Source organism: Micropterus salmoides, unplaced genomic scaffold, assembly GCF_014851395.1.
Source record: "Micropterus salmoides isolate LMB-PRFRI ecotype aquatic unplaced genomic scaffold, ASM1485139v1 Ms_hic_scaffold_10, whole genome shotgun sequence".
NCBI classification, from domain to species: Eukaryota; Metazoa; Chordata; class Actinopteri; order Centrarchiformes; family Centrarchidae; genus Micropterus; species Micropterus salmoides.
Genome location: NW_024040041.1, coordinates 22,356,734 through 22,370,639, shown reverse-complemented (window position 1 = coordinate 22,370,639; position 13,906 = coordinate 22,356,734). Strand labels below are relative to the sequence as shown.

The 13,906-nt window shown below is 40.9% G+C and overlaps 1 protein-coding gene and 1 long non-coding RNA gene across 2 annotated transcripts; one reads left to right on the top strand and one right to left on the bottom strand.

The window, feature by feature from the left end:
* Positions 1 to 1,349: 1,349 nt before the first annotated feature.
* LOC119891115 lies at positions 1,350 to 7,422 on the bottom strand. The gene is made up of 2 exons (XR_005442402.1): positions 5,454 to 7,422; positions 1,350 to 2,218 (listed from the first exon to the last, which is right to left on the bottom strand). It is a non-coding gene; the product is annotated as an uncharacterized LOC119891115 (long non-coding RNA).
* rdh8a (retinol dehydrogenase 8a) lies at positions 4,850 to 11,474 on the top strand. The gene is made up of 6 exons (XM_038702445.1): positions 4,850 to 5,225; positions 7,429 to 7,590; positions 8,712 to 8,891; positions 9,921 to 10,014; positions 10,119 to 10,302; positions 10,490 to 11,474. Exons 1-6 carry the CDS (start codon positions 5,120 to 5,122, stop codon positions 10,715 to 10,717), a joined length of 954 nt encoding a protein of 317 aa, XP_038558373.1. The 5' UTR covers positions 4,850 to 5,119; the 3' UTR covers positions 10,718 to 11,474.
* The last annotated feature ends 2,432 nt before the right edge of the window (positions 11,475 to 13,906 follow it).

Below are 13,906 nucleotides of genomic sequence, written 5' to 3'. Positions count from 1 at the left end.
TTATGGCCTTGTTGAAAGGAGCTAAATTACCATCAGAAGCCAAGCTGAGCAGGGATTTGATTCAGAGCTGCATTATCAGACACATTACTCCACACAGTCAGTTGCTAAACCCTGCTGTAATTAGGTTGCCAAACCAGGGATGTGACCACGAGAAAGCATGTGTAAATTTTTCCTTTTGCACTGGGCCAGTAAGGAGAACTGCCAGTCTGGTGATAATTATAATATTTAGAGATGACCGGAGACCAAGCTAATTAACGTCTAAGGACCATGTCTGTTAAACGAACTGTACAAATAGACTAAATAAACTCAACCGGTGACCACACGCCAGCTCACCCTGCTGTCTACCCTCCTCCTCTCTGTTAGTTTACAGAACAAAACACAATGACTGGGTTTTGATCTCTAAATAACAAGGCACTTATGTTGAAAACTGGTATTTCTTTACACCAAATATGATTCAATCCAGCATTTCTTTGGACTTCCCGTCTGTGTGCAAGGCATTTGAATTCCACTTTTCTTGAAAAAAAAAAAATGCTAGGAAACTCAGGAGCCTAATGAATCAAAGTATTTTTATTTCCAAACTAATTTTTATTTTATTATAGGTGCAGATATTGGGAATGCATGAGAACGTTTAGAATAAGCAAATTATTTCTGCAACATGGTGCCATAATGGCCAGCCCCCCTGGGAATCCATGACGTGTAATGATGAGCGGAAACTCTATAAATGTTTCTAAGAACGTCATTAAGTGGTGCTCAGAAATGCCACATTATGATCTTCAGTATGTCACTGCTCTCAAGCACTCTCTGTGGAGAGTTCATTGTGTGTGGTCCACAGCTGCAGCAACAGTTTTTGCTCTCCTCAATTGGTGCAGCTTGTGGGCTATTCCTTTAGCACTTTCTCTCAATTAACAGTGTTCTCTATTTGCCTCAGAACCCCCAAAACACGTTCCCAGCTCACTCCTTTCAAAATCTTTGCACCCATTCTTTCTCTGTTTTTAAGTCTCCCTCCTGCCCACGGACCCCCAGCTACTCTTTTCCCTTCGTTCCTTTTATTCTCATGAAGTTTGCATTCCACACCTCCTCTGCAGACCGCACACAAAAGAGCAGAAAGCGCCACTCCTGACCTGTGGCAAACATTCCAGTCCTTTAGGCCCATTCACACAGCCAGAATCCCCTATCCTTCTAGTAGCATCAGCCAAAGTCTGTCACTTGTCCAATGCTACTGAATGGAGATGCCACCATCAGGAGGGCCAAACAATTAGGGATACTCAGTCTGATGCACTTGCTGTAAGATGAGGAATGATATTGCAGAAGTTCTTTGTAAAAATAATTGTGAAAAAAAGACAACATGATAATATTTTGAAGTGTAATTATAAACACTTGTTTGTTATGACAAATAGTTGGATGTGCATTTTACAGTTTAGAACAGCATCTCTACCTAATCACACAATCCATCTTTAACTATGATGAGTAAAAACAGACATTGTCAGCTGGAAAAGCAGTGAAAGTTCCAGGAGAACCTGCTCATGTATCTCTATAGTCAGTACACAGGAAATTGACTAATAAGCTATGAAATTAGGTTTAGAGTGGATGGTGGTGTCATTTTCCATGACTTGGACTTTGATAAAGAAGTTACAGATGATTTTGGGCCAGGGCACAGCTGGTGTATGGTCAGGGGTGTCAGCGGGAACAGATGAAAGCTCTGAGGAAGGATGTTGAACAACCGATTGCTGCAAGGAGGGTTACATAAGGCAGGTACACAGGAGCAGCAGAGAAGTGTGTCGTGAAAAAGGGAGGAGGGTTTACAACAAGACATTAAAAGCAGAGAAAGCACGTGGCATGGAAAAGCATGCATGGGCTTGTATTATCCCGTCTTCTTTGTCTCCTTCCTTTTTCTCTGTCTTAGTGCCTCAATCTTCTGAAATTCCACAGCAATAGCTTGGAGGCTGGTAGACATCACTGGCTGCCCAGCACCCCACCTCATCTCCATCCACACCTGTCCACTTTCTCCGGAGGCATAAGGGAAAGCATGCCAATAACACCCTGACCTTACTCCACTGGCTTGCTCCAGACCTTTAAGCACCATGTCCACTGGTGGATAGTTATTTTTTGATTGTCGGGTCAGTGTTGGTGGGCTCGTCTGGGTCAAAGGTTCATGGTAATTTTTTTATTCTCTGTCTGTCCCTGGCCATGACATTTGCTCATACCACCACCTGCTGATCTGCCATAAAAATGCAAAAGGTTACATGCATTAGTGGATTTTTGCACTCACATTAATAGTGTACAGACTCAAAGGCACTCTTATTTATATATAACTATCCCATGCTTTTGGTCTATTGTGCCTTTACACTCAATTGTTGGTTTCTCTAAGATTGTCAGCCAAATGCCTTAAATCTGAAATGTAGCATGTTGTTTTTTACACTGTCAGCTTAAATTCAAAGCTGTTTTATCTGACAATGCAAATTATACTTCTATTATCTCACTGTAAACGTCTGCTTTCCTGTGAGAGAAATGGTTCATAGCTTGGGGAAGTTCTAAACAAGCAGACATCAGCTTTGTGAGACACCAAGAGGAAATTGGGCCTGAACTCTGTGTAAGCTGACAGTCTGCTCTCTTTTGTCAGCATAATAGACCGTTTATCACAAGCAGTGATGCTTGGAAGTCTATGAGTTCTCATTATGTTCTCTCAGATGTTGAGTTATGCGTCACATGCTCGACGTTGCTTTTTCGCAGTAAAGCTATACTTTACTCCATCAGCATGCTAGCTGCTCGCTGACCCTTAATGGATCGTGCCAGGACTCCACTCATTGTGAAAATATGTTGTCTCCCTTTGGGAGAATCTTATGTTATGACTTCAGGGAGGCAGCATTTAGTGTCTATGGTCTTCGCTCTCTGTAACAGCCTGCCAAAGGAGCTGAAGGCATCACAATCTGTTAACATCTTTAAAATCCTAGTAGCACATACCATTTTATCTTAGCTTTCCCTTTATCTATTTTATTTTAAGCTACCCTTCCTCCTGTGCTACACTGGTCTCTCTGTTCTTTTCTTAAGTACTATATTATAATTACCTATTATATTTTTATTTTGACTGTTATTTTGGATTTTCTTTGTATTTCTGTATTTCATACTATTGTTAAGCACCTTCTATTTTGTACAAAAGGCGCTATATGAATGCTCTGGGTGATGGAGGCCTGTCGATAAGAGGAGACAAACAGGCCAGTAAAATTAGGAACCTGTCCCTGTCCTCTCTCACTGGTCCCTCTGCTGGTCTCTGTGTGTTCAGGTGAGTGTATCTGCTTTCCATATTCTCTTTGTATTGTCCTTATAGTGACACTGATGCTTCAGAACATGTTAAAATGGGATTGTGGTTAAATAGGTTAACCAGGGAGGATTAAAACAAAAATGTTTTGTGTTAAAAAATTATCATGAATTTAGCTGCATCACTGGATAAATAATCAGCTTTCAAAAGCTGGGGAGAAAAAAATCAATGAAGAATACACTCAAACTTGTGCATCATGTGTACTTTATAGCTATGTATCAGACTAATTACTATATTAACTAATTATTGTAAAATGTCATACCAGAGGACTGCCTTATCTTCCTGAACTCTGTCCAAATGAGTAATAATCCCAGTTGAATTCAGTTCTTAACTAACAGAAACATATGTATAATTATTCCTTGGTTTAATAAATGCATTAAAAACATCAATATTTTAGAGAATTAAAATGCTTTATCAAAAAGCAAGAGAACTGACATTAAATAAAATGACATGGCATTTGAGATGCAAAACCAGTTTAAGTGAGTTATAAGATAGGGACATAAATCACTGATTACTTTCAACAAATCGCTTACCCACTAATCTATCCAGATTGCTCTTTGGACCATCATCCCTGCTTGGGGGTTATGAGAATCAGCAGAAGAGTAAACCATACATTTATAGTCCTCTACCATATCTGTTTACAGTTTGCATGTGGTTGCATTTCATTTAGCAATATGCCAAAACATGGCAGACTCTTACACTATGACCTTTTATCAGGGAAAAAGAAGCAAATCTGCTGTGAGAACTTATCAGAGGCACTTTGACCCCTTACAGCATCAGCCAAGAATAGGGTCCACTAATCACCATAACAAACCCTTGCTAATGGCATCACCGACAAACCAAACTGAAACATAGCTGATAACAACTGAAGCCAATCTTTTTATATTTAGTTAATAATTGGATTAGCATTATTTATTTGATGAGGTGGCATGTATTTAAGGAGCCTGAGTGCTTCTTATGTGTGCTGAACATTTCCTTGCCACCAGATGGCAGCCCAATGCAGCGCATTACCTAAGCTACCATAAACACTACATTTCCAAATTAATATAAGCATAGGATTTATAAAAAAATCAACTAGAGAAACAACACTGAGCGCTTGATTTAGGTTAAGATATAATCTGGGCAACAACAACAACAATAACAGCTACAATAATAATAATTATAATAATAATAACGGACTATGTTTAGCCCAAATACTTGATAGATAATTTAAAATATGGTGTTGCAATTATTTACTTATTCAAATTTAATTAAATTTAATCTAATTAAAGGTATTTATCAAGTATTAAATAATAGTAAAAAGAAAAGGTTAGGTACTACCATAACATATATAGGCTAAAGGTAAAACTACACGTCTTAAAAATACTAACTGTAATATAGTAGTGAACCAGAAATATCATTAGGTATGAACAAAACATTATATAAATACAGTATGAATATTACAGTTATTTGTTTTTGGGGTCACCAGCTCAGAAATCAAATAAGCACGGCCCCCTCTACAACACGCACGTGCGCGCATGCACGGCCACACATTTTTAAGGAATTAACTTCGTTTTCAGGGCAGGCGGCACCTATCAAGTTTAAAACCTTGTCTGCAAGCGGTGTCTGCAATGCCACGTCTTTTTTTTTTTTTTTTTTTTTTGGTTACTGATTTTATTGAACATGTGACTGAATTAGACGCTCACATGGCTGCTGTGGCTGCATGATCGGCTTTGGAGCTTTAAAGTCCGGTGATCGGTAGCTCCCTCGGCAGCGACCACCGCAGAGGACCGCTGAAAAACGCAGCGCCTACCCGGACAAATCATGGCGAACAGTGGGCAGAAAGTTGTGTTGATCACCGGCTGCTCCTCCGGCATCGGCTTGCGAATCGCCGTCACGCTGGCCAAAGATGAAAAGAAGCGTTACCATGGTAAATGCGCTTTCTTCTATATTGTATTGTTTCTTTGATCGGACCTAATAGTAGCAGACCATAATAGTGTGGTTCGCTTGAAAACCTATTCCGTGTTTACTTTCCCCTGCAGAGCTCTGCTATTGCTCCAACCTTCCTTTACGCACAAAGTTCGGTTGAGTTTCATGCGCAACACTCCGTCTTAACGCAAATAAGCGATTTAGTGTAGTGTCCACTGAAATAGCTCACCCTAATGATAGCGGGTCCATATCCTTTTGTAAAGACTGGGATCCAGTCGCCCCTTTGGTTCAACTATTATCATATGAAAGCGCAGTTTCCAGGGGTAGGGCTCTGCGAGGATGCCGCTTGCCAGGCGGAATCATAAAAGGAGTCTTGTCAGTTCTCTTTCAAGTGACTTCTCCTGCACAAAGCCCCCTTTTATCGCAGTGAATTGTAGACCGCCTGCTCCGTTTTAGTGCCGTGTCTAATGTGCCTATAGTCCCCTCACTGGAGCGAGTGCTGAAAGGGGGACAAAGTTTGAGACCTGTACAAGCGAAGGTTCACTCCAAAGCAAGGGCCTTGTTTGAAGTCTTCATTGGTGCACAGTGGAGTAGAGTGTCCCACTTTGACATTGTTGGTCTCTGCATTTCCTCTCCTGCATCCCAGCCATGATTAATGTCACTGTAGGAATTGGAGATCCAAAACCTTTACATGTCATGGAGCCTCAGACAGAATTACATTAGGCCACCGTCCCACCCCCACCCCTGTTGGGAAGAGTTTGCCTTCAAGACCCCCCTTGTTGTAACATCTGACTTCATGCAGAATTAGGCTAGATAATTGGCTGTAGGCCTAGAGTGAGTGAGTTCACAGTGAAGCCCATGATTTCAGTAGTCATCTTATACATTCTCTTATTAAACTAATTTAGCAAAGTTAAGTCATTACTGCTGTCCGTTTGCCACTTCATGAACCACTATGCAGGGGTTGTTAGTTAATGTTTTCTCCACCAGAATCTTATGTAATGTATTACAGTGAAATGGATTAGCAAAACAATAGTGAGCAGATTGTTTCCCCAAATGTGACCTGCTTTCAATAAGGCCACCTCTGAGAAATCGAGCCGATCTGCTCTTTTCCCAGGGTCTTTAGGAAATCCAACAGAGATTAAGTATTGCATTGTGCATAAAGTAATAATTAGTTGCAGTAACATGCACCAAACTCAGAGAAACCCCAAAACGACCTCTGTGTGTGCAATGCAATGTGGTTCATTCAAGAATGTTTAAGCAGCCCAAGAGTAATTCCTGCCGGAGCCAGAGGAACAATGGTTCTCTTGTTCATTTCTCTACCAATACGCACATCTCTTTCATGGACACACAGTTTTCAAATCATAAGATTAAGTTTAATTAGACTTCATGCGACATCATTAATGTATAGTGTGTATTTGACTACCTGCAAAGACACAAATTTGTTGTGTGACTGCAAAATTCTCAAAGAAAATGGGCCTAGTTTCATTACTATACATCATGATATGTTAAATGTTACATCTGTAACACTGCATGGCAGTGCAAAACATTTATAGCATAGCAATCACTTTAATCTTATCCAACCCTGTCTCTGTTCAGACAAGAATCAGGTGAGGGTTTGCCTTATCTGTCAGGTAGGTTCAGATGAATGTGTGAATAAGAGGTTTTTTACTCCGATTGATTGTGCAACAGCACTGTCTCTCTTTTCTCTGCCAGATAATGTCTGTCAGCAAAGTGTTAGCACAAACACATAATATGGAAGACGCCGTGAAAGCCAAGTCAACACGGTGCTGATAGCTGCTGTCACTGGCCGTGATAGATTCATGTGCTTTATGTAGGTTAATGTTGCCCAGTGTGTAAAGTTCAAAGGAAATCAATTCTGTGTTCTGTAAACTGACAGGCGTGGTCATTGCTAGGAACTCTGACCCACACATCTGACTCTGTCACAACTGTGTGTGTGTGTTACAGAAGTTTAACACAAACACACACACACACAGTCCTTTTCGCAGTCCTGCGAGAGAAAAAAATATTATTCATGATTTTCTTAATGATTCCCTATCAAATGATGAATAGTGAAAGTACATCGTGTGTGAAGTTGTGTCACGGTACGAGTCTGTAAGAACCATTTTCTGAGACTCTTTGAAAAGTTTGAAGCCACATCATGCAAGTAAAATAATATTTTCCACTTCTCTGTCTCACCGTATCAGTCATTGCTACCATGCGGGACCTGAAGAAAAAGGACAAGCTAGTGGAGGCAGCAGGAGAGGCATATGGCAATACCTTGATGTTGCTTCCGCTAGATGTGTGCAGTGACGAGTCCGTCAAGCAGTGCGTCAACAATGTTAAGGACCGCCATATTGATATCCTGAGTGAGTGGGAGACACTAACTCCAATTTGACCACTTCCCCAGCTTTGAATGACATGGTTTTTTGATCTATCCCCTGTGTGTGGATATGACTGTATTTTGTTTTGTTTCTTTTATTATATTCTTTAGAACAGATGTTTTAGTGTGTAATTATGTACTCTATGGCCTTATTTCATTTCAAATCTGTGTGTAAGAATGATAACCAAATGCAAAGAATACTAATCCCCAAACTACCTGCTATAGAAGCCTCTAGAAGAAAAAGAGTGACAATAAAAAACTTAACTATAATAATATTACAAGTTTAGACAATATTTTTGATTTTTAACTGAGATGTTTTGCAATGGTGGTCACTCTCATGTAGCAGTGTGCCCCATGGTTTTGCTGTTGTAGGTGGGGGGAGGAGATTGGAAGAGTCTTGAAATTCCAGTGGGAAGATTCTGCTCCAAAACAGAAAGGACCACCATACTGATCTTCTGAGTGTGTGAAACATAGCTGAAACTATGTCTGCAGCTCTCGCTGACAGTGACACCTTCTTTTGCTTGTTCCTTTTCTCAGAGGGGGCCCTTTAAGCTAAAACAAAGCCAAAGATGTATTTTGAAATCTACAAATCACCTAGCACATCCCCAACAATTCATTGGGTTCTTGGTATTGATCAATACATCACTCAAAAAAACTTAAGTCATTTTATGGTCATCTTGTGTTACAGGAGAGGGCATTGCATATTTCTAGAGTAATAACTCATGAATAGGTTACTCTTCTCAGTTCTTGTGTTTAAACCTTTAGTCTGGATAAAGGTTATATTTATAAACTTCCTCCATCTTGCTGAATATCCAGCATTACATCCCCCTTCACCTAATTTCTCAATAACCAGATGCCCTTCAACCTGGACTTGTGTTACGTCACACTTCTCTGTTGTTGTTGCACACTGACATCTGGTGGCATTATCAAGTAATACCATCTGTAGTCTATTAATTAAGGATCTATTCTTGGAGAAAGGCCAAGTGAACAGTGTAAACTATACTGATATCACTTTATATTAAGTCAACAGTATCTTAACCATTTCAAAGGTTTGATTATTGCAGTGTTGGCGATACAACATACCTGTGTCTGTGTGTTTCCTGTCAGTCAACAATGCAGGTGTGGGCTTGCTGGGACCTGTGGAAAGCATCAGCATCGAGGAAATGAAAAGAGTATTTGAGACCAACTTCTTTGGTGTCGTTCGCATGATCAAAGAAGTGATGCCAGACATGAAGAAGAGGCGTTCAGGACACATTGTTGTCATGAGCAGTGTCATGGGTCTTCAGGGTATGATTTGTATGATTTCAACAATCCAAAATAAAATAAAAAACAAAATCCACTCAAATTGGATCCAGGAACACAGGAAAAGATATAAGATTAGATTGTAATAAGACTGACCTGTAGACAGGAGTACTGTAGTCATATTTTAAACCAGTTTAGTAAACTATATCATCACATTTGCAGTTATAAAAATACATTTGATATAAATCTGACATCTTTAGTTACAGTAGGGTAAGAGTCATTTGAAAAGCAAGAGAAGTGGATTATTAATTTCTGCAAGCTACAAGAAAACATACGCTGATCATCGGAGGCGACCTACAAATGTTTTGGACAGACCAGTGCAGAGTCTGAAGTCTTCACTCATTTTGAGCTGTAAATCATTCAGTTTGTTCCATGCTTTAGCATCTATTAAATTAGTGAAGACAGAAATCAGCGTTTATAGTACCATGCAAAACATTTGCAGTGTCGTTTAACAAACTTCAGATTAATACATACCAGAAGCATTTGTTTAAATGCTGAAAGAAAATATTGTAGCTCTTTTTTTATTAGCTTGATTTAATCTGCTAAAATGAGAATGCTTGACTGGAAATATTTCTGTATTTAAAAACTTAACTTTATTATATTTATTAGTTGTCGGCCTATGCCATACATTGCCAGCAACAGCAATCTGTTGACCTGAGCCAAATAGCAAGCAGTTGCAAAGAAGTTTTGTTTGTTTTAATGTCTTTGAAGTGCCAGATGTGGGGTTTACCAGAACAACTTAAAGAGTATCTGATAAATTGTCAATCACAAGCAGGGAAGCTAAACTGACTTACACATTCTGTCTGGCACTTGTACTTGTATGTGATATCTGTTACTTGGTTGATTCAAATAGCTTATTCCTTTATGTTGAATTGAATTGAATTTATTTCAGGATAACATAAAATTTGTATGTGTAAATGATGTGTGAGTCATGTCTGCTGTTAACTGAGTACTCTGAAATTAGATAATACAATGCAGTGATGCCGTCTTTTTGTCCCTCTTTTGTTTGTTTAGGAGTAGTGTTCAATGATGTTTACACTGCCTCCAAATTTGCGATGGAAGGTTTCTGTGAGAGTATGGCAGTACAACTGATGAAGTTCAATATCCGGTAGATTACCCTCTTTCCTCTGTTCTTCCGTCACATCTGTCTTTCATTTGTACTGTACCTACATGCTCCCTCGTGGGCCTTTCTGCATCTGACTACCCACACAGGTTGTCCATGATTGAGCCTGGCCCGGTGCACACTGAGTTTGAGACAAAGATGATGGAGGATGTGGCCAAGATGGAGTATCCAGGAGTAGATGCAGACACAGTTCGTTATTTTAAAGACGTTTACCTGCCATCATCCATAGATATATTTGAAGCCATGGGCCAGATGCCAGAAGACATTGCCAAAGTAAGGGAGCAGGTTTCTCACTCACATTACACTGAGTCTATCTCAGGATTCAAAAGTCATTGTTGTGTTTCTCAGGATTCAAGAGTCATTGTTGTGTTTCTCTGATCACTAACTGTTATAAATGCTCAACCAGTCTACATAGCAATGAAATCAGTCAAAATGTTTTTTTTGCTTCTCATCTCTCCAGTGTATTAAAAAGGTTATTGAGTCAAGCAGCCCTCGCTTCAGGAATCTGACGAACAGCCTCTACACACCCATTGTGGCCTTAAAGTATGCAGATGAAACTGGGGGCCTGTCTGTCAACACCTTCTACAACCTGCTCTTCAATTTCGGCCCTCTCATGCACATCACCATGAGCATCCTCAAGTGCCTGACATGCAGCTGCTTGCGTCGACGCACCATTTCCCCTAACTGAAGAGAGTGTCCAGTCTTGCCTCTTACCCTCCCAGTTTGTTGATCCACCCAGTTTCAACCGCCTTTTCCTGAGGTTTTGGACTAAGCAAGTAGAGCAGAGCCAGTAAGCCTGGAGCCAGGAGGTGTCTTTTAGTTCAAAGACACTACCATGATAAGCTTTGCCAGACAACATGCACATTTGCACAAGATGTTGTATGCAGGATGACCTCATGTATTAAGGAATACACACACAGAAGCATACATACACAAAAACACACAGAAATACAAGCAACACACACATTTGATTATTGTACATATTATTAAAGCAAAGGCCATGCCTTCATCATGTCTAGGTGGGTGGAGCTGAACAGATATAGTTTAAGTGGTTAGAAGTCTATATCATTTTAAAGAGAACACACAGACAGGACTTGAGATACGAGCCCCATGCGCAGATAAAGCACAAAAAATGAACTCAGTTACAGTGAGAAGCAATAAAATTCTAGAGAAATAATAATGCTGTAACGTGTAGCCTAGATAACTATAGAGTCAGGCTCACCAGAGTTATAACATGTATGCCAGAGACAGAAAGAATATATCTGCTTTTTTTGTGTTTGCCTTAACATAGTGTTCTCATGGTCATAACTGCTGTTAAATCATATTTTTAATCTTCTGATGAACTGAATGTTTTTGGTTTTTAAGTGTTTGTGAAGGGGTGGGTCAGATATTTTAAATCTAGCATCTTGATTTAGAAATAAAAATATTTCTGATTTACCCTCAAAGGTATATATTTTGTTTGTTTTAAGTTATCACTAACAAAATGAGACCATTTTGACTGGTAATGCTTATTGATACTAAATGCTGTGCAAGGCTTTTCTGTGTGCAAGATTCCTTGGGTACCAAGAGGGGGCAGTATTTCACAGTTTTTTTTTCAATGGCAGCAAACCTGTAGATTTCACAGTATCTGAAGCAAGTTGGAGCCATAGTGTAAAGGAATGTGGTAGATTTGTTTCATTCATTGGATTTATAACACTACATGCAACCCAACATCAGTCCATACTGATTATTTTGAAAGGCTAATTTAGAATGGTAGATATTCCTTAGTGGTAAGCATTATATAAAGTTTCCATGTAACAACAGGATCTATTGGAACTGTATTCAGGTAAATACACACAATGCCTCTGTGCATATACACACACATTATCATGTTTTGTGTGTGTGTGTATGTGCGTGTGTGTGTTGTATGAGCATGCCTATGGGCCAAGTGATGTGTTGATGGATATAAAGAGGTCATGGCCTGCTCCCCATCAAAACCCCTCCCTCTAACACCCACCGGTCTCACACACACACCCTGCTTTGTGCCCTGTGAGAGAATGTGACCTGGTTCCCATCCCTGAGGAGGGGTGAACCCTAATGACGGCCTCCTCAGACACAGTGCACGGCCCTGAGCCTCCCTCTCCAGCTGCCCCCCTCAGCCCATTGGGCCGGGACCTCCTGGTCCACACTGGGAGAGGCCTGCGGTCTGACCTTGATTGCCTGGCAGAGGTTGTCCTTTCATTCTGCCATGCTCTGGCTGGTTACACTCACCTGGTCCGACTGCATGGAGCGCATCATCAGAGTACAGTGCAAGTATGTAGTGTAGTTTCTGTGAAGTGTACAATGAGCGCAGAGCCTCAGCCCTGTGTATGTGTCTTCATCAGAGGCGACAGCTCCGCACAATGGAACAAAGACGCTGTCAATCACAATCAAATGGGTGTGTGTGCGGGGGGTGGAGGGGAAGGGGATCCGAGATAGTTGGGGGAGGAGTCTGTGTGTCCTGAATGTTCAGGGGGATGCCAAGACCCAATGTGGGACACTGAAGGCTAAGGGCAGGGGTGGTTTGGGGCTTTGGGACACTGAGGGGTGGGGGTGTGCCGCATTTGGGAAAATGAGAATCAGGGTGCCCAGGGCTGAATGGAAGACCTGTTTACTAATTGAATGAACACAGGAGTTACAGCAAAGTCTCATTAAACAAGAGGTATTATGAAACCATTGTTGTGTAGCTTTGTTTCACAATCAAGAACGTAATTGCAGTATAATGAGAGCAGCGTGACATGGTTAGGGCTTGCCTTAAATGTAACCCTGTCACAATTACTGAGCCACTAAACACGCATGTCTTCATGCACCTTTGCTGTGTAGCGACTAACACGCCACTTGCATTTTTTAGACAATGAAAATGAGAGAAGGAAAAAAGGGAATTTCAATAGTTATCTTTGGCATGTTAGTAGGATGCATTATTTTCAATCTGCCTGCCTTCTCTGTTGCTGGGTCATCCCTGGTTCAGCCATTTTACCGCATCCTCCTTTCCATGTCATCACCACCAGAGAACCACACCTAAGCCTGACTCAAGAGAGTGATGAGATAGACAGGGGAGTCAGAGATCAAAATCAAAAGGGAGTTGCAGAGGTCAGAAAATTGTGAGAACTGAGTTGTGAAAATGGAAAAGAGAAAAGAAGGGGACAGTGTGAAAGAAACAGAGGAAGCCATAGACAGACAGAGAGGTGCAGTGGGATGCTGGCATTAAGTGGAGCTGATGTCTAGACAGGGTGCTTCAGCCTGATCCCAGGTCAAAATCAGTCTCCACTTATCTGGTTCTTTTCTTACTTCCCTTGCAATCAAGGAATGAATAATTCAGAATAATGTCACAGAATGGTAAACAGAACTGTCATATGATTGATCCATGGATCAGAAATATATTCATAGCTTAACAAGACAGATGAAAGCTGAAAAAAAAGCCACCATTTCACATGGCTGAACATGACTGGAAATGTAGCCACATGGGACATATTACTATCCATAGAGCTGATCTGGAGCCTGAAGGGAGCTATCAATCTATATATAGTCAAAACAGATGAAGCCCAAGTTGCCCTGTTGCTGGCCTGTGGTGGTCGGGTCCATTGGGGCTGCAGAGGCCACATGGAGAAACAAACACACGTCCATCTCTCCTTCTCCCTCCCTCTCTGTCTCTCTGAGGCCCACTGTCTGTCTGCCCTCTACTCCGTCCATCTCCATAACTCCGCTGTGCAGTGACCTCTTACAGACCAAACGTGGGTCACTTGTTTATTCTCACATGGAGAGGGGTGGGGGTCATCATCTCTCGTTCTGAGTAGAGTTGCTTGTTAGCAAGATCGTTTGGAGGTCAGAACGTAAATCAAAAGAATCTTGGCTCTTGCTG